At 37.6% G+C, this 24,045-nt stretch overlaps 1 protein-coding gene and 1 long non-coding RNA gene across 25 annotated transcripts in view; one reads left to right on the top strand and one right to left on the bottom strand.

The window, feature by feature from the left end:
- Positions 1-24,045, bottom strand: part of ANK2 (ankyrin 2) — a 379,623-nt gene that overhangs the window by 27,049 nt on the left and 328,529 nt on the right. For 14 of the 23 annotated variants that reach the window (XM_049814665.1, XM_049814670.1, XM_049814664.1 and 11 more), the window contains 11 exons: positions 23,646-23,870; positions 21,839-21,937; positions 20,485-20,639; positions 19,329-19,540; positions 18,275-18,479; positions 16,314-16,410; positions 11,393-11,621; positions 8,772-8,897; positions 6,517-6,639; positions 4,948-4,980; positions 2,089-2,110 (listed from right to left, as the gene is read on the bottom strand). In XM_049814665.1, the coding sequence (XP_049670622.1) occupies positions 2,089-2,110; positions 4,948-4,980; positions 6,517-6,639; positions 8,772-8,897; positions 11,393-11,621; positions 16,314-16,410; positions 18,275-18,479; positions 19,329-19,540; positions 20,485-20,639; positions 21,839-21,937; positions 23,646-23,870 (1,526 nt within the window). The remainder of the gene's footprint in view (positions 1-2,088; positions 2,111-4,947; positions 4,981-6,516; positions 6,640-8,771; positions 8,898-11,392; positions 11,622-16,313; positions 16,411-18,274; positions 18,480-19,328; positions 19,541-20,484; positions 20,640-21,838; positions 21,938-23,645; positions 23,871-24,045) is intronic. The other 9 variants (XM_049814685.1, XM_049814683.1, XM_049814669.1 and 6 more) reach the window with 1 other exon arrangement.
- The window catches only part of LOC126044665 (uncharacterized), a 41,119-nt gene that overhangs the window by 9,915 nt on the left and 7,159 nt on the right, over positions 1-24,045 (top strand). The window contains exons 2-6 of one of the 2 annotated variants that reach the window (XR_007507745.1): positions 8-184; positions 15,727-15,939; positions 16,310-16,418; positions 17,691-17,791; positions 18,789-18,862. This is a non-coding gene — a long non-coding RNA (uncharacterized LOC126044665). The remainder of the gene's footprint in view (positions 1-7; positions 185-15,726; positions 15,940-16,309; positions 16,419-17,690; positions 17,792-18,788; positions 18,863-24,045) is intronic. The other variant, XR_007507744.1, reaches the window with a different exon arrangement.

The raw sequence follows: 24,045 nt of genomic DNA, 5'->3' as shown, positions 1-24,045 counted from the left end.
TTCTCAGTGGGAAATTGTTTTGGATTCGGCAGAGTGGATCTTGAAACTAAGTACCTCTAACTGCTAAGCTCTTCTGGGTCATGTTCTTGGCTTGCCCTCATTCTTTTGGATTCTTCTCATGAGAGCTGTTCACTTGCCTTAACTCTTCAGCAGACCAGGAGGGAACTGACTCTACGGCCAAAAGGTAAACTCTAACACGCTTTTCAGAAACACCAGTTCTAATCCTGGTTCTGGCTAACACCTTTAAGGTCTATTCATGAAGGTGAATTCAGCATTACTTTGACATGGGTGAGATTTTCTGCTTTGTCTCATAAATCCATATCTCTTTATGTAAATAATTATTCCCAAACCAAGGACATGCACATGTGAGTCCTAGTTCTTACTGGACAGTACAACTACTGGCTGAAAAATCAGTCACTTTTATATTACCTCATTGCAATTAAAAGTTATTTAAAGTAAGGATGACCATTAGCAGAAGTATAAGAGAACTGGGCTAACTGCCTGAAAAGAAGTTGCTTGGTTGGAAGTATATTTTCCAGCAATTTGGATATCGTGATGTGAGGCATTTCAGTGGTCTTTAAGCAGGCACTTGTTGGTCTCTTTCATGTCTGTTAATTATACTGCTAATGATTCCTGGGAAGAGTGTCTCTCTCTCACTCTCCTGCCTGCAGCTGTTCTACCTAATTGTCAAACTAATCCTCCATTAAGCCAAAGTAGGAGCAAACCTAAATTGCTATCTGACTGGTATGTTCATTTGTCCAGTATAAGAGTCACCCAAAATTCTAGCTCGATGCTGCATTGAATTTAGACGAGTTTGCAACAGCCACAACTGAGCAACCTCACCAAAAGTGTATCTTGCCACCTTCCTTAGGGTGGTTGTACTGCATTGAGTAAATAAGTGTGTGGCAAGGGCAGCATTCGCGCCTTTTTTTCACCTGTAGTTTTACTGTTCTGCTGAATTCACCTCCCATTTCCCATGGCCAAGGTGTGTCATGGGGCAAGTGAAATTCCACTCTGCTGACTATATTATGGTGTGTCTTTTTCCACCTTGATGAAATTGGTCCTCCTGGTGTAAATTAGAGCAAAAATCTGATATTAATCATGTTTTTAATCACAGTGAATACTATGTCCCACCACATTATTAGCTATTTTGTCACCCTGATATCTTTTATTCTCTAGATGAAGCATTTCTGCTTTAGAGATTATAGGGGAATGACCACCCACTTGATCTTCAGGATCATGGTGCTGTTGTCCTTCCAATTAAAACACGCAAGTAGTACATCAAGAATAAATAAACCTCAAAATGCAATGTAGAAAAAAAGGCAGGACATTGCACTTTAACCCGGAACCAAGACAGAAGTCATTCTTTTCCTAAACAGGTTTAAGAAATCGCTGCATTTGAAAACAGTTCTTCTTAGAGATACTCTTGGGACTGAATACATATTTGTTTGATCTGCATCTTCATTAAAGGCTATCTTTGGCATTGTGAACCACTCGCCCTCAGTTTCTAATAATAATGGCCTGATTCTGTATATACAAAAGGTATATATGCTGTGCCAAGCTTGACAGTCATATTTCCAGTCATATTTCACCACAGTAAAGGGCTGGGGGCAGGGGGGGGAGGGTTAAACAGCCTGATTACTTTGGACAGTATCACTTTACTGCATGGTTGTATTTCATTAATTTAATGAAATATATTGGAGTAATAATTACACTTTCATTAAAAGTGATACTGTCATTTATCTCAAATATGAAGCAACAATGTGTGTCAACAAATAGACAAGACAAAAAAATGGAGGCATGAGCATTCATACAAGCAAAATAGCAATAGCAGGATCACTAGGGATGTCAAAGGAAAGTAAATGCTTAGATGAACTGTTTGAAACTGTATTACTTGTTAATTTATACATTAAAATGTATTTAATTGGATAGCTGCTTTGGTATTAAATTTTCTATTACATTTTTAAAATATTGATGTTATTAGCAATAGCAGTTAAAGCTTAGCTCTCTTTCATGCTTATCTTTATTCTTAACCATCTTTCATACAAACTGCATTATAACATTTTAAAAAAAAAAGGAAAATCTTACTTTTTTCTGAAGTCACATCAACCTGGAAGAGGAAAAAAAGGGGGAAATTTAAAAGTTCAACTACAATTGATACATATATAAAGTCACTAGTGAAATGGTACAGGTTCAAATCTACTAGATGTATAGAGACACACAGATTCATTGACTTAAATGGAAACAACAATGGATTTAAAACAATGGTAAAAGCATGGTATTATTTAGTGTTTCTAATAACAGAAAAATGGTTACTTTGCTATAGTTACGGTCAAGAGTAAATGCAAAATGTTGCAGTGTATTTTCTTTAAATGCGACTAGCAGTATAGAGGACTTCTGTGCTACTGGGTATGTTGTTGCATTGCTCTTAATTTATTTCTTCCTGTCTAAAGCAAGAAAGTCCAATATGGTCACATGAAGGCATATGTCCCATCTGGAAGGGAACTAGTAAGCTTTATACATAGTTTCATTGTACATGTTCATTCTGAGATCATGGTTTGCATTTTTGCCTCTGTACTTTGTGATGATGAAAAAATGAGGTGTAAGAATGACTGCAGACTTGCTCCTGCATAAGGCAAGAACTAGGACTTGATGCCACCAATAGCTATTGCTACCTCTAAATCAAAGCAGTAATGGCCCTCAGAGGCCATCTTTTTTATTTTTCAGAGGTATTTGGGTATAGACTGGAAAAGCCCTACAATTTTAGTGTTACTCAAAAGAAAACATAGCCCTTGCCAAAAAAAACCATTAAAGAAAATGCAATGTCAGACTATGAAAATTCAAGCAGCATGTTTTTGAAGTTGCCTCATAGTTTGACTTTTTTTTCAGTCCTGCTAGCACAATCATTTGTCCACACAAGCAAAAAAAGACTTTTGCCTATCTAAATTTACACAACAAAAGTACGTAAAGTTAGAAGGAGCACTAAACATTCGATTTCCTATACAAACTTGGGATGGTAGGATGACTGTGAGGAATGAAAATCAATTATGCAGTTCTGTTGATACAACATACTGTGTATGTTAAAGCCCCCCAGATAGTTTTTTAGTAAGTGTTGAAAAGGTTTTACTTGTTTAAAAGTATTCTTTATAAAGATAAATGCAATTAACTTATTCTTGCATTTCCATAAACTGAAAACGAATACAAATAAATCAGTGGAACACTTACATGTTCATACATGCCTTGCAATCATTTAGACTCACATTATTAAACTTCACACTTAGCAGTGTGTATTACAGATCCATAATAGTGTGAATTCCTCTGATGCACAGATTGCCGTACATGGTAACCTAGGAACCCTAGGACACTTTAATTCCCCTTACTTTAAATTCCTTCAAATCAGTCTGGAATTATATCAGCATACTAATTCATATTATTAACATAAAAATGAATAAAGTAAACAAAAAAATAACTTAAAATGGAAGGTGGTTTTAGCCATCAAAGAGGTTGTCCTTTTGTGCTTCAGTAAAAATATAAGAAGTCAACAATGTTTGGAAAAATGATTTTTCAATATCCTTTACACTGCTTTTACAGAGCATGGATGTGTTAAAAACAACTTTTGGGGACTTCATTGGGAATGCATAAATAGCATTATAGAGACTAAAAGAATCAGCTTCATGCTTTCGGTACCAAACTGATCACCTGATAAGAAATGTTACCTTCTGAACTAATATAGTGGGAATTAGCTTAAAAACCTTGGTCATGTTTTCACTTGACAGTGCCTGTATTTCAGTACTGAAACAGGAGTGGTAAATATTTCTGTATGATAATAGGAAACTGCAATCCATGCAACAAAACTTCTGAATTCTGTTTTGCAGTTCATGGAAAAGATGCCCATCGTCTTTGGGGAGCAGGCTTTTCTCACAGTGCCGGCACTCTTACTTGTTTCCAACAGCTGAACATGATCAAAATGTTACTTTTCAAAATGATGCTTTTCTAATGTTACTCATTCATGTAGGGGTCAGACCTTAAGGAACAGCTATAACTGCCAGAAGGAGGATGGGAGTGTAGGGGGGGAGTGGGCCACATTTCTCCATTAAGATGCTATTCTCCAGTTTATGCTAAAGATGAAAACTCTACACCTTTTACTCGGGGTGAACTTACTCATCACTTCTGGGTTACCACTGATTCTGGACTGGACTTCAGTAATCCAACTCAGAAATCTGTAAGATCCAGTCTATGGGATGTTATAAATGGACAGGATTTTATGAATTGCAGCCCTTTCAGATACGCGGGTAGTGCAGTCAATTGCAATCTGGTCCCAGACTCCCCCCAACACCGGGGAACTCGCGGATGGAGGCAATTGTTGTATTTAGGTCTATTCCTCTGCCTCTGTTCCCCCCTACCCACCACCACTAACTAGAGGAAGCATATTCAGACCATGCTTGGGGGTATTAATAAAAAGTATACTATGCCAATGAGCCACTGGTTCTGAACATGTTAGACAAGTCTAGTAGCAACCCTACATTATTTTTAGGATGTGGGATGGTTCTCAGAATCAGAAAAACCAATCCCATTTCCCCTTTTTTGTGCTGCAGAGAATAAAGGTTAAAGAAATACACCTGTATGGCTTACTCTTGAGCAAAATAATTTTTAAATTACTAAGAAACTGTTTTGAAAGCTAAATGAACTATTATACACCTCCAAAATCAGTGAAATCAGTGCATCTGAACCAGTAAAACTTTTAACGTAGGGAAAGTTAAGCTCAGTAAATTCCCAAAGTGAGCCTGTGCGAGATCCTTTTAAGTGCACTCCTCTTCGTTGTTTTTGGAGCACTGAACTAATGATTGATACGCCTCTTTTGCTACAGATTTTATCTTCTAAGCTGTATCTGTTAGCTGTATTTTAGTAGTATGCATAAGCAATAACATGCTGTTATAGCAACATTACCTCTTCTTCCTGTTCTTGATCTGATTCTGATTCCTTTCAGGTCCAAAATGCCATGCAAAAAGAGAAGGGGAAAACAGAGCAGGCAAAATGCAATTCTTTTTAGAAGAAGAGAGCAGGAAAAGATAATTTCTGACAACATTTAACAGAAAAGAAGAAAATGGAGTACATTTCTGCAATTGATTTCTTATGTCAAAAAGCAGCAGAACTAAACTGTCAGTTTAAAACACGAAAGGCTACAGAATCAAGCAAATTACAAACAGAAAAGTTGCTTCTGGATGTTAGAATTCTAGTGATCCTTATTTGTACCAAAACTTAAATACATACATGCTTTTTTACCCATAAATTAGCATGACTAACTACTTAAAATAGTTAAGAACATTACCCATTTAAAGTTAAAATATGTTGAGATGTATTATTTTAAAATTATATACAAATGCTATAACGAAGATTACATTATATGCTAAAAATGCTGAGGAAAAAAATGGACACCAACAGGCAAGATTTTGGGCAAACAGCCTAATACATTCCTAAAAGGCATGCAGCTCCTAATCTGACAAGGACAGTAAACAATCTGAGTTATGACAGAATAGCAATAAACTGACTCTTTCTAAGGAAACAAGTGCTTCTTAATATCTGATCTCACTTAAACAGAAATCAAGGGCACTCCCATCCAACTGGTCTCAGTCTTGTTATTTATAAATACCAACTCATACTAGAGTTTTCCTCTTTTTCTGCCCTGAATATTGGACCGTTTTCTTCCCCAGATACATTAAGAGCTGTTATAACAATATTCTGAAGAAAGACCGTTTACACCATGTGTCGTACTCAAAGATTCTTGAAAGATTTGATCACGCGTAGGAAGAAGTCAGTATAATATTAAAATCTAGTCCGAGACAATATTTTTGGCATTGCTATAAGCTTTGCAGATTCTAGAGCTCATCTGCTACACTGTTATCGCTATCACCACAGATAAACAAGGCAGTTAACTAGAAATGCTATTGCAAAGCCCATTAGCTTGCAAATGGGTAAATGAAAAACATGACAAATAATTTTCAGTCCTTCTGTACTTCATACCTTAACAACATGGTATGATCTACAGACATTATCCTTACATTTTGTGAAACAGGTATGAATGGCAATTTCATCTCCAAAAAGGTGTCAGAAGACATGGTTAGACAATCTGGGGAGCCTTCGGTAAAACAAAGAAATGAACATAGAGGTACTCACTGAGTCCCAGATCTGTCTTGCCCGTGAACAGAATCTGGGTAAAATTTCTGTATGAAATCAGATTAGTCTTGTGCAACACCAAATGAAACCATGGGAGCTATGTAGTGCAAATTGTATTTTCATCTCCCTTCTGTCCTATCTTCTGAGCCCTCAGAAAACATTTGATAACATCTTTGAACACTAGCATTAAGAGTACCAAACCCAAGAAACTGAAAACCCTTGGGTGGTATTTATTCTTCTTTAAAATAACTGACTACAAAGCTTTAACGATATTTTGCCCTCCTACTCATTTCTTGTATATTATAATGCTGATGACTACAGAACAGTATAATTTCACCGTACCTTTGTGTAAACAGGTAAAGTGATGTTTAAATTGCATATGGCTTGATGAACGAGGCCTCTTGTAGATTTTGGCTCCTTCATGAAAGATAATCGTCCACAGGGTTCTTGAGTGGTATCTCGCACCTGGTAGGGCAAACAGACAGACGTTTAATCTGTTATTTTGCTATTTTGCTGTATGAGGTCCTTGTGCCACTCAAAGCTATTTAGCAGAAAGAGGCTAGATGTGGGAGAAAAAGTCCATGTAAGCAAAAATAATGTGGTTTCTCTTTTTTTTCCCCCTGCTTGTTTGTAAACGTACATACGGATGTATTTGTGTGTCAAAGCAAGAGAAGACACGAGTGTGTACATGCTTACACATTAGAAACTCACTTAGTTAAAAGGCAGTCCTGACACTGTAATCACAGTCGTAAAAGAACAGAGACATCCCAGTATGTCCCGGTTTCAGCTGGGATAGAGTTAATTTTCTTCTTAGTATCTGGTACAGTGTGTTTTGGATTTAGTATGAGACTAATGTTGATAACACACTTGTTTTAGTTGTTGCTAAGCAGCTCTTTTGGCTCAGTGGCTGAAAACAGTTAAAGATTACATTTACAATTTCTTCTCTTGCAAAATGTTTTCTCAAATGTATTGATAAATCCTAGTGTTAGAATGAAGAAATTTGCTGGAATATATTTATAGGTGTGACCATTATTATCTACAACAGATACTACATCATGCCATACTTTAAGATTTTGCAGTGAATCTTAAAAAAATCCCTTCCACAGTTGTTAGTAGAAACAAGTGCAAACACTTAGAGCTGAACATACTGGTGATGTAGTTTTAGATTTGTACATAATATCAGGAGGATTACGTAGGATACCACAAAAGAAATACAACTGAAAGCATTACCTCATTCTTAGTTTTCTGCACTGATAAAATGATACAGTTAGATAGCTATGTAGTAACTTTATCAGATTGAAAATACTAGATGCAAAGACACATGTGTTTTTGAACATAGCTTGGAAAATCCATCACAGAGAAAAAAACGCAAAGCCAGAGGTAGGTGGGTGGCATAGATGAAGTTCTAAATTAAAACAAGCTTACAAAATATTGCTGGAAAGGAGGAAAAGAGTTTATAAGTTGTCTAGCAGCATACAGCAACTGTAACACAATGAGGGAGGGTGTTGATTTTTCTCCACTTTTTGGAAGATTCCATTCATAAAGCATTTCTCTCAAACTATTTTATGTAACGGTAATAGTGTCCTCTGTTGTAGTTGGGATGTGACAGCAGAAGGGAAGGTTTGTGGGAAGAGGTTTGCAGTGCCCTCTGAATCTCTCTCTCCGGAAGAGAAGGTGATGGTGGCTCGGTGGCAGCAGCCCTCTGCTCCTAGCAGAGACCACAGCGAGAGCACTTTTTTACATGACTTACTGCTCCCTGCAGTTCTCATGAACAATGCAGATGAGCCCAGGGACCACAGTGTTTATGTCACTAGCTCTATAGCCAGAGCTAAAGCATTAGTTAATTTTGGATGAACAGAGGTTTTTTGTTCTGGCTTTTGTTTTACAAACTTTCCTACTTGCGTAAAAGTTTTTAGAATAGAGTAGTACAGTAATACATACTACAGGGTTAAAATTAGGTTACAGGTGGGAATTTATCAAAATTAATTACTTCCTTTTACCTTTGTTCTCAAAAATACGGTAAAACCGTGATTTGAAATATCCAAAAAGGAGCCATGCTTTTCTTACTGTACTCCCAAGGAAGGTTTGCACTGCTACTGAAGGGAAGATGGTTGGTTGAAGAACAGTTATATCTGTATTTACACCCATATGCACGTTTACAAGTGTAGGGTACAACGATCATATTTTGGTAGGTTTCTGCCAATTCTGCAATGTTTTCTGACACTTTTTTGCAGTTTCCACATTTTTTTCCTGCAATATATTGAACCATGATGGAGAAAAACAAACAAGATAAAACTTGATCAGTTCATTGGATTATTAGGTAGAAAACAGGATTCCTAGAAGTACCATTTTGGTATCTGAAAGAATGCTGTGGACACACACATGTATAATAGAACACAGGCACAGATAGTTATATTTAGAGAAAAATTTTACTAAACTTTACGTAGCCTCTTCTGGTTGTTTTAACTGCCCAAGTCAACGTTTAATCCATTATCATAAAATAATTTGGAACTGTTCTTCAGTCTGCTAAGTTTACAATAAACTCCGCAGTAGACAAAAAATAAAAATATAATCCATAGCTCACATTATAACATTACCTTAACAAACAGAGGAAGTCTGTTTTCTTTGAAGGCAAAAAAACTGAATATATGATGTTGCCCACTCTTAGTCAGTGGCACCAAATTGCCAAAGCAGTCAACATAGATGGGTTTTCCTTCTAATACCTATTGGAAATGAAAAAGAATCAAAGCAGCAATCAATCACAGTGAGGTGGTTAGGATTTCTTCTTAAGCATAATTCTACAGTAGTTTCCATCAATTTCTTAAATTGCTAGGACTCGTCAGCATTTACAAGATTTGTTATGTTCAGTTACCTTAAATCTGTGGAAACATTTCAGATTTTAAATTCCAAATAGAATATGCATTGTTAATTCAATAACAATAGCATGACACTGTAAATGACAAAATGAGTATTTAGTGTCATGAATCTGGGCAAATTCTCAATCTAGATTTTAATTAGGATTTTTTACAGGCTCTAATTTTAGCATTCTTTGCTAACCTGGCCTCCTCATAACAGTCAAAGAAATATCTTCTTCAGCAATTAAATCAAAACTCCTTGTTTTGACTGGCAGGATAATAAGCCAGGCTGGGAAGATCATGAAGTTGCAGAGGACCCTTTTTACCAATGCAAAAACTTTATCAATTAGATTACCTGTGCATTCAATATGCTTGCAACAGTCTGTTGCAGCAGGCAAAGACAGTGTGTAGCAGTAGATTCTATTTATTTCAGCTGGATTTGTAAAGGCCTAGAGTTTTTGAAAGTCAGGCCTCAGGTAAAGGCCTCTCTGAAACACTTATATAATGATCCTGCCTATGTCTTTGGATTGCTATTGTTATGGACCCTCCACACGTTTAAATCTCACCTTACCAGTTTTGGAGATGTTCCCTTCAAATTGCCATTACATTAACTTCTCATCCTTACTTTCCAGAAATTCAGCCTTGTCATTCAGTTTTATAAGCCCATATTTTATCTAGCTGCTCTGCACAAGAAATGCCCATCAGAGCTTCAGGAACAGTGAGGACAAATTTTTTTTTGAAAAGAGACTATACTGAGCAGAAGAATATACCATACATCTATTTGTCATCCCTTCCCAGGAAGCTGACAGAGCCAGGAAAACTGCGTTTAGCAGGTAGTTTGCAGGATTCCACATAGGAAAGCTTTTGCCTGTTCAGCAATGGATTTCTGGTTTTTTTGTAAAGCAGAATGTTAATCAAGTCTGCTAATTTAACTTCTTGGTATGCAAAGATGCTGACAAAACATGATTACTGTTGACTGCCTTTTTGGTTAGTGATAACTCATTTATGGAGTTACTGGAAGTTGAGATTCACCTGTCTTTTTTTGGCTTTGACTATCTCCCCTTTTCTCGCAACACCCACTTAGTATCAGGCTCAGGAACATAACCGTTCAGCAAAGAACAGCACCCTCACAACTCATTTTTACTCAGACATTCCTCTAAGAGGAAGCTATTAACTAAAAAAGTCAAGGTGTCTCCTGGCAGTTTGCTACAGAGCTAATTAAAACTAAGTAATCACTGTGGGCCACCACAGAAATGACTATGAGATACCTGAACTTAGGGCTAGCCTTCATCCCTAGAACTTAGGTTTAGGCTAACTGAGGAAAAAGTGCCTTTACAACACCTATCCACTACCTCTCCGCTTGCTGTGGACTGACTTACGTCTTGAGTCTTGTGCACCTGAAACCCCAGCCGAGCTATGCAAAATTCTTACAAACTATTGCATTTTTGTTTAATAAAAGCCATGAGCAAGGTCTCCTGCTTGCATAACTAGCCATCTCAAATAGATTTCATAATAGTTAGTTGGCAGTAGCTGCTCTAGTTCTGAATCTGAATTAAAGAAATGCTGACCCTGACACCAGGGAACAGGAGGACAAAGAACCTGAAACTGCTGGACTAAATGGTAATGCCCAACTTCATTTTATTACCTGATTTCCTGGCATAAAATCAGCCCAGATTCTAAGTACAACTGTTTAACAGGTCCACCATAAAAAAAAAAAAAAAAAAAAAAAAAGGCACCTTGGGAAACCAAATTCTTTCAATTCAGTTTTGTGCTAGGTTTTCTAAGCCTTAGTCCCATAACAGAGAGCCGAGACTCAACCAGTCCACTCCCATATTTACTATCTCCTTGAATCCAGCTTAAGGCTACTGCTACCTACTTTTTTTAATTGCCAAGAACTATCCTGAGAACACATTGGATATCCTATTTGAATGCCAACAATGCTATGGAGAAAGCAAAAATGGTATTAACCAAAGTCCAACAGGGAATTCCTTTCTAACTTCTGATAACCAGCTGGTAAGATTTCCTTGTGGGTGAAGCACACAATTACCTTCCACCTTAGGAGGTTGACCAGAAGACCCAAATGCAGCCATCTGGATATAGGTAACCTTCCCACCAACCCTGTGGACTACGGGATCAGCAACTGCCCATCGGCAATAGGATTTCATCACTCAGATCTGGCAGCTACTTTTCACTTACATCTGACTGAAGTCAAAGTTTCCGTCTTAGCATGATGGATGATACTGCATCATGACAGTACTTGTTGGCACTATCAGTTTTTAGTACTTCTAGCAAATAGAAGGCAGAAAATACTAGCTTAAAAACATACATTAGAAAATGGAGAACACAAGATTCTTGTACGGTACCTCTACATCCCTGCTTCTGGCAACTTCAGCGAAATTTTCTTGTTGTTCTAGAGTTTTATCCACCTTGTCATCTGTCATGCAAAAACACCTTAACCTTGCTTCAATGGGATCATGTGACTTGGCAAACACCACAAATTTGGCCATGTAGGGGACACAGATAATCTCTCTGTACACTTGGGAAGCAAAAGTAACAGATTCTTGTGTCTGTCGACAGTCTATCAACCAAAATCTGTAAAACAAAGTGAAGAATTGCATGATCAGCACAGAAAGATTTAAGCAAGAAAATATGTTTTCCCATCTTGGCAGCATTAGCTGGTAACCACACCAATTGTATATGACAAGTAAAAAAAAATACCTACCATTTGGGAATAATGGCCTAAGAATGCTCATGGTACCCCCTATGCATTTAGGAGCATGAAGCAAAATCATCAGGGAAAGTATTTGGACCAGAACTTGCTCTCCTCAATGCCAGATGCAAACCCTTCACAGGTCTCCTGCTGCACAGATTCCAGGCCATTGTTTGCCTTTCTGATAAGATCTCACTCGCTAGAAGCTTATTTGCTTCCAAGTACATGACTGTCTTTTAAAAGCTTTAAGAAGTTCACTTGTCCTGTGGCAGTCTCATACACCTTCTCTGAAGATTTAAATACATGAACCCTTCCATATTATTGTGCTTATGAAAAATATATATATATATATATCACATTTACGTTTATAGTATTTAAACAATTATTGATGGCTTACCAAATCAAGAAATTCTGGAAATTCATCACAGTATGCAATAAATGTTTTTTATTCTATTCAAATTGGCTGTGGCCTAACTTTGTTTTCATCCAAATTGATTCCTTATAGTGAGAATATGCGATCAAATGTTTCCTGCCTCTTACAAGAAATAAATCTCTTCTAGAATAAGCTCAGGAGTCTCTGTTTTCCACCACTTTCAACAGTTTCTGATGACATTTGAAACGGTGATTGATCTTTCTTACCACCATTCTTCTAGACCTGCCCAAAAGGTCTCTCAATTTATTCTTGTTTATCACATGTCATTATTTGATTTCTATGCAGAATATAAGTAGAGAAGCATGTACTGAAAGCGTACGGTTCAGATTTCCCCCTAACTGTGACTCTACAATATGTGCCCTTCATCTAGAGAAATACAGGCACTTTTTGACAGCTGGTTGCTGCTAAACATGCAGAAGAGAGTAATATTCTATAAAAATCTTACTAAAATGGCTTGTATCTAGTCATATGCTGAGTATGTAATTTCTTTTCAAGATTATGAGCAAATTGTTAAACTACAGAGTGGGCAACTTCATCCTTTTCTTTTTAGCCCTCTGAAATCTTCCTAAGCATTGTACAATTTCCTGTTTGTTAAGTGCTGGACACATCGGTATACCACGTTGGGGTGTTAGCGAACTGTGTCCAAACTTCTGACGTGACAGGGATGCTGTGAAAGTTTCCTGAATTTTATTGATGAGGAACAGGAGACTGAAACGGCTTTTGGCATATGTTAGTAATCCTTCAGTCTGTCCTTGGACCTCCATCTCTAACAGGTGAAATGTAAAGCTGCCTTGCCCAGAACACTTGTTTTATTTCTACCATCTAGCTTAAAGGTTAGCAATACATTCCTTACATACAATATAAAAAACTGAGAGTCTTTAGGTGAATGTAAATTATTTTGTCCACTGTGTAACAGTGCATGTAAAATCAGAAATCACGTGAATTTAGTCAGGGACTTTTAACTTTGATTTTTGTGGTAAGTTTTTGTTAGGCATATTGAAGACCAGTGATACATATATTTCTAAGTCTGAGCCATATTATATTTTGAAGACCCTGAAATCAGATGTGTCCACTTCTGATTCCTACTACCCTTGCCTCACAGAGGCTGTGGTCATCACTGACTTATTCATCGTGGTTTCTAACGTGTGGTTTTACTGACGGCATCGTTCTAATGTGTGTATGCTGAATCTTCTCCACCAGTGGTTCCCAGTCTGTGACACATTTACCACAAGTCAAACCTAAACATGTTCAAAGCAATAGGCAAACACTACTGGAATAAATTACTTCCTCTGCCTGGTATGAAGGAAGGATCTGCCACCACTATTTCATTCAGGTACCACCATGACAGAGAAATACTTAAGATTACAGGGTAAGGTCATAAGTTGTCCGATTTCACCAACATAATTATTACAAATGAACATCTGCCTTTTACGAAGTATTGCTAGTGGATGTGAATTGGAACAAACCACCTCAAAACTTATCAAACATGCACAGTTACTTAAAACATGCCATGGATGTTGCAACTCAGGTCTAGAACTTCAGCTTCCAGAACAGGTCCTCTTGTGACAAAATGACCCTCCACTTCTTTACCCTTTCCTTGGGCCATTCAGGCCAGGACGACATTGCCCAGTAATGAAAATTTACAGAATTTCCTTAAGCCTTTCATCAAGACAACTGAATTGTTATTTTGCAAAGATAACAACTTTCACTTAAAATAATTTTACTTCTACTCCCAAAATGTAACAGCAGAAATGCACCAAGCGTTGTAGGAGGAGCTACACGTATTGCCTTCTTTCTCAAATATCACTTCATTTAGCTTCTCTGTGGAGCTGATGACATTTCTTTTAAATAAAATTCACTGTGTGGGTGGAAAGCACGCTTGAGTTTGACACCCGTAGGATGGAGACGGAAGTCATGAGAGGTCAAAGACATCTCAAAAGCTGATATAATCTACAGGGGGCTTATTACTTACTGTAGATTATATGGTATTATAACCCACAAAGCATACCTTTCAAGTGTGATTTCTCTGGTCTTACTCATCTGCAGTTCAATAATAGCAAATTTCATGCTGTGCTTATCTTTAGAACATTTAGCAAACATACTGGTTAAAAAACAGGCTGATGACATTTGAAAGACGGAAGGCATGTTTGGTACATAAAGGCTCTGCATACTGATACTTTCCTTTTCATGTGTGGGAGAATTATGCTATGCTGGACTCAAACTGGAGAGGCTATAACCTCTGAGAAATTGCCATATGCTCAAATGATTTGCTGTCATACACCAGGGGCTAAAAAGCCCAAACAGATACTAATTTTTTTAAAAAAGCTGCGGCTCAGGAAATGGAAAACAGCTATGCCTCAAAGTCTGCAGTTTAATTCACATGTATTTTAGACAAACATATCTCTTTTCCAAACTCCGACAGAGCTAGTCTTATGAATGGGAAATTGTTCTCCATCACTAATGATTTAACTGGATATAAATGAGTTACTGTGAATAGCAAACAGTTGGGAATCAGCTGATGGTCAGCGTGGCCCAAGAGTAGATGCACTTTTAGACCAGGGCACAAGTGAAGAAATTCAAATTAGCTTGTCCTTCAGCAAAGAAGGTAATTAATTCTCTGACTGTAAATACATGAAAAATCCCATTAACAGCATTTAAAATCATGTTTGAATTCAAGTAGTCTGTTGAACATTCATTTAACTTAAAAAGAAGATTTTAACCCATTAAAATCTCTACATGGGACCCTGCCTATATCACAGACCATTAGCAATAGTAATCAATTTTAATGTCATCATAAGGATTAGCAAACATCCACTACTAATATGCATTGAAGTTCCATAAACTATCACCCTCATTCTGGCTGTGTTTTAGGTGTAGCCCTGCTGGGGACTTCACAATTTTAGGGACTTTGACCTCTCAAACTTTGCATCTAGTCAACACATCTGGTTCTTAAATTAATCGTTAATTTATCCGATTTTAACAGAGCACTGCAGGTAGCAGATGAGAGCTAAAACACACTTCAAGATCTCCCTCTTGTGGTCGCTGCTGTTAAAGAAAAATGTTTAGTTGAACTGAAAAGTAGCGTACATAAGTAAAGCATCCAACTTAATGGGAAGAAAGCCATTTCTGAATTGAGAAAGTATAGAAAAATACTTTATTTCGTCTAATGTTAAAGTTATACTGTAGAGTGGATTCTAAGAGCTGGACTTATTTTAATCATTTCATTAAATAGCAAACCTGATCTAATAGTAATAACTGCTCTGGACACTGAATGTTTGCACTCAAGGAAATTCAATGAATTTCATGGGCAAGTTATCCAAGGGGTTTTTTGTTGTTCTTTGTTTTGGTTTTGTTTGGGGGTTTTTTTGTTTTGTTTTTTTGGTTTTTTTTGTAACTACCCATCCTAAATTTAATACCTTCCAGGTCATGGACTGCATGTCCTGTTACAGAGAAGGAGATTTCTGAGCATTTCTGTGATACAAATCTTGGACAGTATACAAACTAAAATACATAGATACTTTTTTTTGTTTTTTAATATGAAATTCTGTTTTCAGAAAGACAGCAGCTGAATCTTATCACAAGAACAGATGGTTGGAAGAGATTCTTCTAGATCACAGTTTGGTACACCTACAGGCCTTTCTGCTTGATTTCTCATTTGTTGGATATTCTGGAAGTAACATCTTTTATAAGATGTATAATGAGCTACCCAAATAAGGGATTTCTGTTTCCATGGAAATTTGCATATTTCTGCATCTGGGAGAGAACAGGTATTCAAAATGAAACCAGATTTTTTCTTACTACCTAAAAATTGAACTGTCCCTCAGATTACTATTTCAGAAAAACATTTCTGGGATCACAGCAGGTGCTGACTGCAAAGGACTAATGGCCGAGATAAAAATGACAAGAAGATCAATTTCTTTCTGCAGCTGGTAAAGACTGTAGTGCTTACAGCTCTTGAACATCATCTCTCTGGACTAGGAGGCTCAGGGCTTCCCAAATACCTTGCCAGTTTGTTCACAGCATAGACAAAATATCTGTATTCCTTCTACATAAACTGAAATAGTTTAAAGGAAATATTTGTTGAAAAAAGACATGCACTTGAATGTAACACACTGAAACTCATGTTTTGTGGTATAGGTACCTGGCAGAGACATTTGTTGTGAAGGAAACACATTCATTAACAAATGTCAGTGGTGTTGTTCCAGTGATGTCTTCCCATTGGGCAGGGGTGGTTCCTCCTGAAACGGTAAGAGATTTTAAAAAAAATTAAAACCAAGTAAGTCTGCAACTTTCTGCTTTTAAGAAATACTTTACATTCTTCAGAGTTTTTAATTGCTATGAAACCAGTAATAATCCCAGACATGCCTTTTTAAGTCCACATTATTCCAGTAATGCTAGTAGGATTGTATGGGTTTCCCCTGAGAAAACAGTGCCCAAATGATTTTCAAATCATGAGTCCTGTAGCACAGCTCCAGAAATGTTACAAGAGGCTAGATTTTTTTTTTTTTTTTTTGGGGGGGGGGGGGGGGGGAGATGTAATTTATTAGAAATTAATTCTGTTTGGTTTAGACTATTCATATATGCAGGGCAAAATTGGCATAGATATAGTGTAGTTAAACATGTACTGTTACACCTGGGAGACAATAATAATGTTACTAATAGTGACAACTACAATTCATGACTTCTGTAGTCTGCTTCTTTTTCAAATAATTCAAAGACTCAGGTCCAGTATGTACATAACTAAGAAATTTCTTTTGCACATTGCTATGAAAACCTACGAAAAAAATCTGTATCTGACAAGCTCCCTGGAAGATCTTGCAGTTGAAATGTGCACCTCCATATCACACTGTACAATAGACAGCCTTCTGGATTCCCATCGGTCTATTAAGTGTTTCTGTCCTCTTTGTCACACACGTTGCCAGTTTCCTATTTGGCCCATGCAGCTGAAAATGTGGGCACAATCTGTCACCCTGCAGCTGTGTTTTCAAGTTCTTCAATACATGTCCCTGCCTCACCTTTTGGTGAGGAACGTCCAGTTGGTTTCCAGTTACCTTAAAATCACCCTGAGCTTACAGAAAACAGAAATAGAAGTGTTTATTCTAACAGCAGTTACAAATATTTATAAAACAAATATGAAGAACTAAAGGAAAACCTATGCATAACCAGAGCTAAGTCAGAATGCGTGTGTGTGTTCCTCCTCTCACCTACAGCTGAGTCATTAGATATCCATTTGACCATGCAGTATAGTCTTTATGCAAACCTTACACCAAGTTGTATCTGTAAAGGAATACTAGTTTTCAGGAAATACCTTCTTTCTCCTTTTCATGAAGCATTCTTGGATCTAATTTCCCTTTTGAAAATTTCTAGAGGATCCTTGCAGATTTACTGTCCTCCAAAAACTGACCCAAATTCCTCTTTATAGATGAGACCATTCTTCTCTCTTTAAATAAACACTGTTTTGCTCTCTCGGAAATGCAAATACTTCTTTGTTGACCAGATGTTTCTGGTATTTCAGCAGCTACCTAACACCTTTCTATCAAGAAATTGTAAAAGCACCTGTTCTTCGGAATGACTCATTGGCACATTGGAATGACACATTGGCAATGCATCTTACATTGGGTTGGTATTTGAAATCAGTTTGAAAATTAAGAAAGATGTGACCTTCTAAACAGGATAAATGCATGCATCTCATTTCTGCCTCTTAACTGAGACTGAATGAGATGCTAATCACTTTGGAGTTAATGGAAGTATAAAGTGTTTAACTCCAATATTTTCCTTTGAAGCATACTGCAACATTATGTCTGTACTACACTTAGTCTGCTAGGCAGAGGTATGTTGGTTCTCAAGAAACAAACTGTAAGGAAGATGCAAAAAAACCAAACCCGAAGTCTATGATTATATTACACATCTCTTGTTAGTCCAAACAACAAATGTTATTTCTGCTATAAAGTAATTGTTTGGAAAATAGTTTATTTTTACAGCCTCTCATCCCAGTCAGGTTTTCACCAAGCTTCCCATGTGTATAATCAGTTTAACATACTCAGCCCACAATGACTGACAATTTTAAGACACGCATAAAAAGCTCTAGTATTTGCATCCTACCTGTTATGCTGCATAGTAACCTTAAAGTGGGTGTGTCACCTCCATAACCATTCATGATCCCATCGCTGGAGGCCTTGGGGACGGGAATCGTCATCGTGATGGGTTTATGGAACTTCCTCCTCCTGGGCTCCAGTGTGACTATAGGACTGAAGGTAGCCTTGTTGCCTAAAATCTTCTTTGTAAGCTCAGTATGCATAGGTTGAGCCTTTCCAAAGCAAAAGACAATAACAGAATAGTTACTTGAAAACAGGTTAACGAGCATGTAAAGAACTGGGTCTGTATATTGCCACAAAACCCTTAAGTTAGTACAGTAAATAGCACAGTTTCCCACAAAAATCTGCAGACAGAAGAACTGACGGCCAGTGAGAAGGGAAAAACTGCCTTTTTCAACTTTCCCACACCTTCCTCCTTTTCCTATCCACCTTCTTGGTGCTTGTCAGACCCTTTACAGCATTAATTTAATATGCTTAACCAGCAGCAAATGATTCCTTTGTCTCCTTTTTTTTTTTCTTAGAACAAGGTCTGAGCTATTTTAGTAACCTACAGCTATTCACGAGGGATCTCAACAAGCACAGACTCCTGGCCAAGGTAAGTTGTGGATGCATCCAGCAGGAGAAGGGGATGGAGGGAGGGGAAGGACTTCCCCCTCTTTCAGTAGCCAACTGTTAGGTTTACTTCACGCTGAGAATCTGTACATTTGACCTAATTATTACAGCGCTTCATACTTCTCTGATGCCTTTCAGAAGAACTATTTAAGAAATTGTTCTATGACCTACACTAATATATCATCATCACCACTGAAACTGGGTGCTTTTCCCAAGATCATATAGACAGTTAACAGACAGGAATCTGAATTAACTGGAATACCGAAAGCTTTACCACTAGCTTTGACTTCCACGTGGATTTTTTTATTATTATTATTATTATTTTTATAAGAAGCATTCTAGACAAAAACATACAACATAATAAGCTGCATATGCTGGCTGTCCATTCAAACAAGGTGATTTTACACTAAAAAAAAAAAAAGATAAGCTTTGTAATTGTTTCATTGTACCTGAAGGCCAACGCGAATTCGTTTGGTTAGAGCCCCTTCCGGGAAGACTGCCTGCACTTGTGGTACAACAGTGCTGCTCAGCACACCTCCCTCAGGTCCGATAAGGTTGCTGTCCTGTTTGATCCGGGATACCACTGCAAAGTACTGAGGGAAATCTCGGGTGATGATGCGGCAGATACGTTTCTTCTCAAGCTCCTCTGGAGTGTCAAGTACTGAGGCCAAAAGAGAAGATGGTCAGAAGACAAGAATATCGCAGAAACAATATACAGCGAACTTCAAAATGCATTCAAGCTTTTCACAGTTTAACTGCAACTTACAAAAAGAATTTTGTCTAGAAATGGAAAGGGAAAAGGAACCATACCCCAGTATTTTAAGTTCAGTTAAAACAGAGAAAGCAAGAAAGGAACAGACAGACTGAACAACTAACTGAAGGGAGCTTAAGACAGAAAACTCAGAACGTGTTGACCACATCCCCCAAATCAGCAGGTAAACAAGCAAAGGGATTGGTCCAAGCCCCTGTCTACTTTACATGTTTACACTATAGCCTGAAGTAGCATCCAGGAAACTAAACTCCAAATCAAAAAAAGTACCAAAGTATGAGTTCAGCCTTAAGTACGTGATTTGGCTTGTTTACTTTTGTTTAAAAAAAAATAGAATCAAAATTAATAACAAATTCTGCAGATCCTAGACAGCCCAAGGCCATTCTGTTCTCTCAGAAAGCAAGAGTACCCATGACTGTCATTTCTTCCCACACATGTAGCTGCTTGGAAAGGATTAGTACGATAATTGCCTTGTTTTGGAAAGATGTTTGCCATAGAAGCTTTTCTTTCAACACTATTTAAAGGAGCGGTAGAAAACGTAAGTCTAGCATCTATTGTCAGCTTCTTGATGGTAGATTTTGTTTTGTCCCACTACTTCAGCAGACCATGCAAGGCAGTAAGCACGAGTATACAGTGCGTGCTTCTGCTGGCTCCTGTACTGAGAACATGATTATGCTCCAGTGTGACTGAAGTGAAGTATCTGGAGAATGTAGCATCAGAAATTCTAGGGCAGACCAAACATAAGGTACTAAACAGAATAAATAGAAAAAAGCTATTACCCTCAGTTACAGAAGTAATGCAGGAGCAGAATAAATAAAAAAAGTCACACTAGATACCTTCATCCATCCCATTCAAGATTTCATTCAGTTCATCCTCAGTGTATTCACAGAAATGCTCCTTCCAGCTGTCCCCATTCTCACTGCGCAGGATCACCAGCTCTCTCTCTTTCCCACGCAGAGCAGCAAAATGGGGAATCTCCACAATCACAGGCCTGGCACAGCAACACAGCGCATTAAATGCACATGGGAGAGAGGAAGAAACAGGATTAACAGCAACTCTATTCAGTCTGCTACAAAGTGACCTGGAATTCTACCTATTTCACTGAAATACTTTGGCATAATCCTAAACTAGTAGGTCACTAACATATACTAGATTTTTACAGGGACCCAGTAAATGCTGAAGGACAGATTAAAAAGTGCATTCACCTCTTTCCACAGTGCGAATGATATTTGGTAAGATAATAGTGCTTAGCTAGAAATTTGGTGATTGTTTTGCAGGTTCATAAAAAAACTCATGCTCATGATAGGTGTCACTACTGTCTGGGTTAACCTGTGCAACTTCATTTCAAAGAGAATCTACTGTAACGTATATGAATAGTAGGACAAATTCTGATCTCACTTATACTAGTGCAAATCAGAATAATTCCATTGCAATCACTAGGCAATTGTATCCTGTGCCAATTTTACTTCATTGTAACTCTATATATTCCAATGAATTTATTCCTGATTTACACTCTGGGAGAGATAAAGGAGGTCCAAGGAGATCATCTGGGTTTCTATTTCAGTATAGGAGATAAGAATTTGCCGTGTTGCCTTACAAGCAGATGTCAATGTATTTATCAGTGTATGTGTCTATATATATACACACACATATACAACACGTGTACATATATCTATATTTATATATACATGTACATACATACTCTTAGAAATAAAAGAGAAAATACAAATATATTTGTATATACACTTCTCTAATTAGAGGACTCACACAGGTTACCGTGTACATAAGTAAATGTCATGTGTTCTATTATACTGGTGGTATCCAACATATAACTTATTGAATAATCAGTCCTTGATACAAAAACATCTTTGAATTTACAGTAGATTCCTTTTTTTTTGGTCCCAATCCAGGTTGCTTTGCTACAGACATCAAGCACATAACTAGGAAGATTTCATGCCAAAACAAAAATGAAGGCCACAGTACTTTAAGAAAAAGATACAAACATACCACCAAAACAAAACCACATACCACAAGGGTTGAAAAATGGTCCACTAAAGGTTAGGTATACAAAATTTCAAATAATAGAAAGGGACGATATCATGGGCATAATGACATAAAAAAATCATATTGCAGAAGGAGGAGAAGAATGGGGAGGTCAGCATCCATCAATTTGTTTCAAGTCTCTCCTACCCAAGGAATTTGGTCCCAGGAGGCCCCAGCTGAAGGATTCGGCTGACCAAACTTTCTCCCTCATTAAGTGGGGGAGGAGCCGTAGGCAGATGAAGTTTACTGAGTACATCCAAAGCAGCAGTGAAAGAAAGAACATAAATAAACTTTATGTATTTTTTGTGCCAGAACGCCAGTGCCACTGTCTGGTCCACAGAGTGGAATTAGGCTGTACACTGAATAAGGTTCCGTCCTAGCGATGACAATTTGGTGATCAAAATCAGCAAAATTAGTTTTGTTAATTTAGGATCTTTTCTTGCTTATGGGAACACAATGGGGGGTTTTGGCAGTGAACTCAGTGGGAACAGGACCTGGACCTTAGAATGCATCTCTGTAAACAGTACAGTAATTGTCTGATTTCGCTGCCAGTACAACATCTAGAAAAACATTTGCAGGAAAGGTGTAAAGATCCAAGAATGAATAAAACTGTGCTATATCCTAGTCTTTCAGGTGAGACATTCTCATTAGATAAAGAAACCATTAAAAAGAAAATGGGAGACATACTTAAGGTCAATTTGTGTGTGACAATAATGGGAAGACTGAATGTGACAGCACAATATTTCTTCTGTTCTTTAGATTTCTTTCTGCTTCTCTTTAAAAGTGACCAAGATGTGAAAAGAATAAGTGGTACAAAGCATCTGATTAGCCAGCTTGTTTGCTATTACTTCTGATATTAAGAGGTATCCTGTCTGCCAAAAGGAATGGTTGGCTTGCTCTTAGCATCACATTTCCAGTGTTTCAAAACTGCTCTTGCTTTTTTACCAGATTAGAGCAACAGCAAAGTAGCTAAAACATGTCTTGGGTATGTTCTCCTTTTACACTCCATGCAAAAGCAGTGGGCAGTTAAAAACTACCTATCAACATTTTTCTCTCTTTTCTCTAAGCTCAATCTTTTAGAAAAAGCACTAACGAAGATAGTGGCTCTGATGACTGCCTGTTACAATAGGATTTTAAAGCAACGGATTTCGTTCAAAATGGATTTAAACGATTGCTGTTTACAGAGTCACTTTTTTTTTTCCCCTACAATTTCTGAATGAAGCTATTTATTGTAATAGAAGGGGTTCCTTCAATCATCCACTTTTGGATGCCACAGTTGATAGGGAGAACAGTCGGTAAAACAAATAAAACAATGTGTGCATAACTGCTGCTTTCAGCTGAAAATTGCTAAAAGAAGCTCAGCAGCAGACACAAATCTGATCTTTCTACGGGTTTTGCAGCATAGGACAAAAGAAATGGCAAAAAAATTCCAGGGTTGTCCTATTGCTTAGTTTAGCAATTGCAACCCCAGAAAAATCAAAGGCACTGTGCTTCCCTGATAGTCCAAATTACTGATAACACAACGCAAGTCTCTAAAATAAGCAGCTGTAACTTGTGTTGTATATGTAGCAGGCTTTACATTTGGCCTTTAGATCAGTGCTGTGCTATTCATGCCTTGTATGTAGATTACTTAAATATAGTATGAACTCCCTTTTCTGGCTGCGAAGGGGTCTCTTCCCACTATAATATCACAACACTGAGTAATAATTATATCCAAGGAAGCACATTAACCTTAGTGCTAGTGGTTAAAATATCCATTTTCAAAGGAAAAGGCATAAAAGCTTTGTGAATTGTTAGCTAACAACCGATTTGTATTTCACACAACCAGTCTGTTACTGTAGGTTACAAACATCTTTTCCTGTTCAAGTCTTGAAAAAGGAACCATTTCAGTGCAACTTGCAAACAGATGAAAGTAGACCAAACATTTTCCTTTAGGCCATATGGCACCCCTTACCCAAGAAACTGAGCACCAGAAGGTCCAACTTCAATCAGGCGGCTGGCCAGACCTTCGCCTTCCACCATAGGAGGCATGGTGGCCAGTCTGTGGCGTTTCACCAACCGGCAAGTCACTCGTGTTGGAGCAGTGCATTTCCGCGGAGGAATAATGATTCGTAGTCCGTTATGTCTGCAACCTCTCATGGCACCCCCACGAGCATCCACCATGAAACTAACTAGGAAGCTGAAAAATCAGGGGACAAAAATTAGATACAAAACATATCGAAATTCTTTTGGTTATGTTCCACATACGTAACAAACTACCTATGTAAATATAGCTCTTTCTCAAGATGTACATTTAGAAAAAGCCTTTCTCCCATGTGAAGCACCAAATCATGCTAAGAGAATTTATTAATGAA

Source organism: Accipiter gentilis, chromosome 12 (genome assembly GCF_929443795.1).
Source record: "Accipiter gentilis chromosome 12, bAccGen1.1, whole genome shotgun sequence".
Classification (NCBI taxonomy): domain Eukaryota; kingdom Metazoa; phylum Chordata; class Aves; order Accipitriformes; family Accipitridae; genus Astur; species Astur gentilis.
This window is presented reverse-complemented; position numbering and strand designations above follow the sequence as displayed.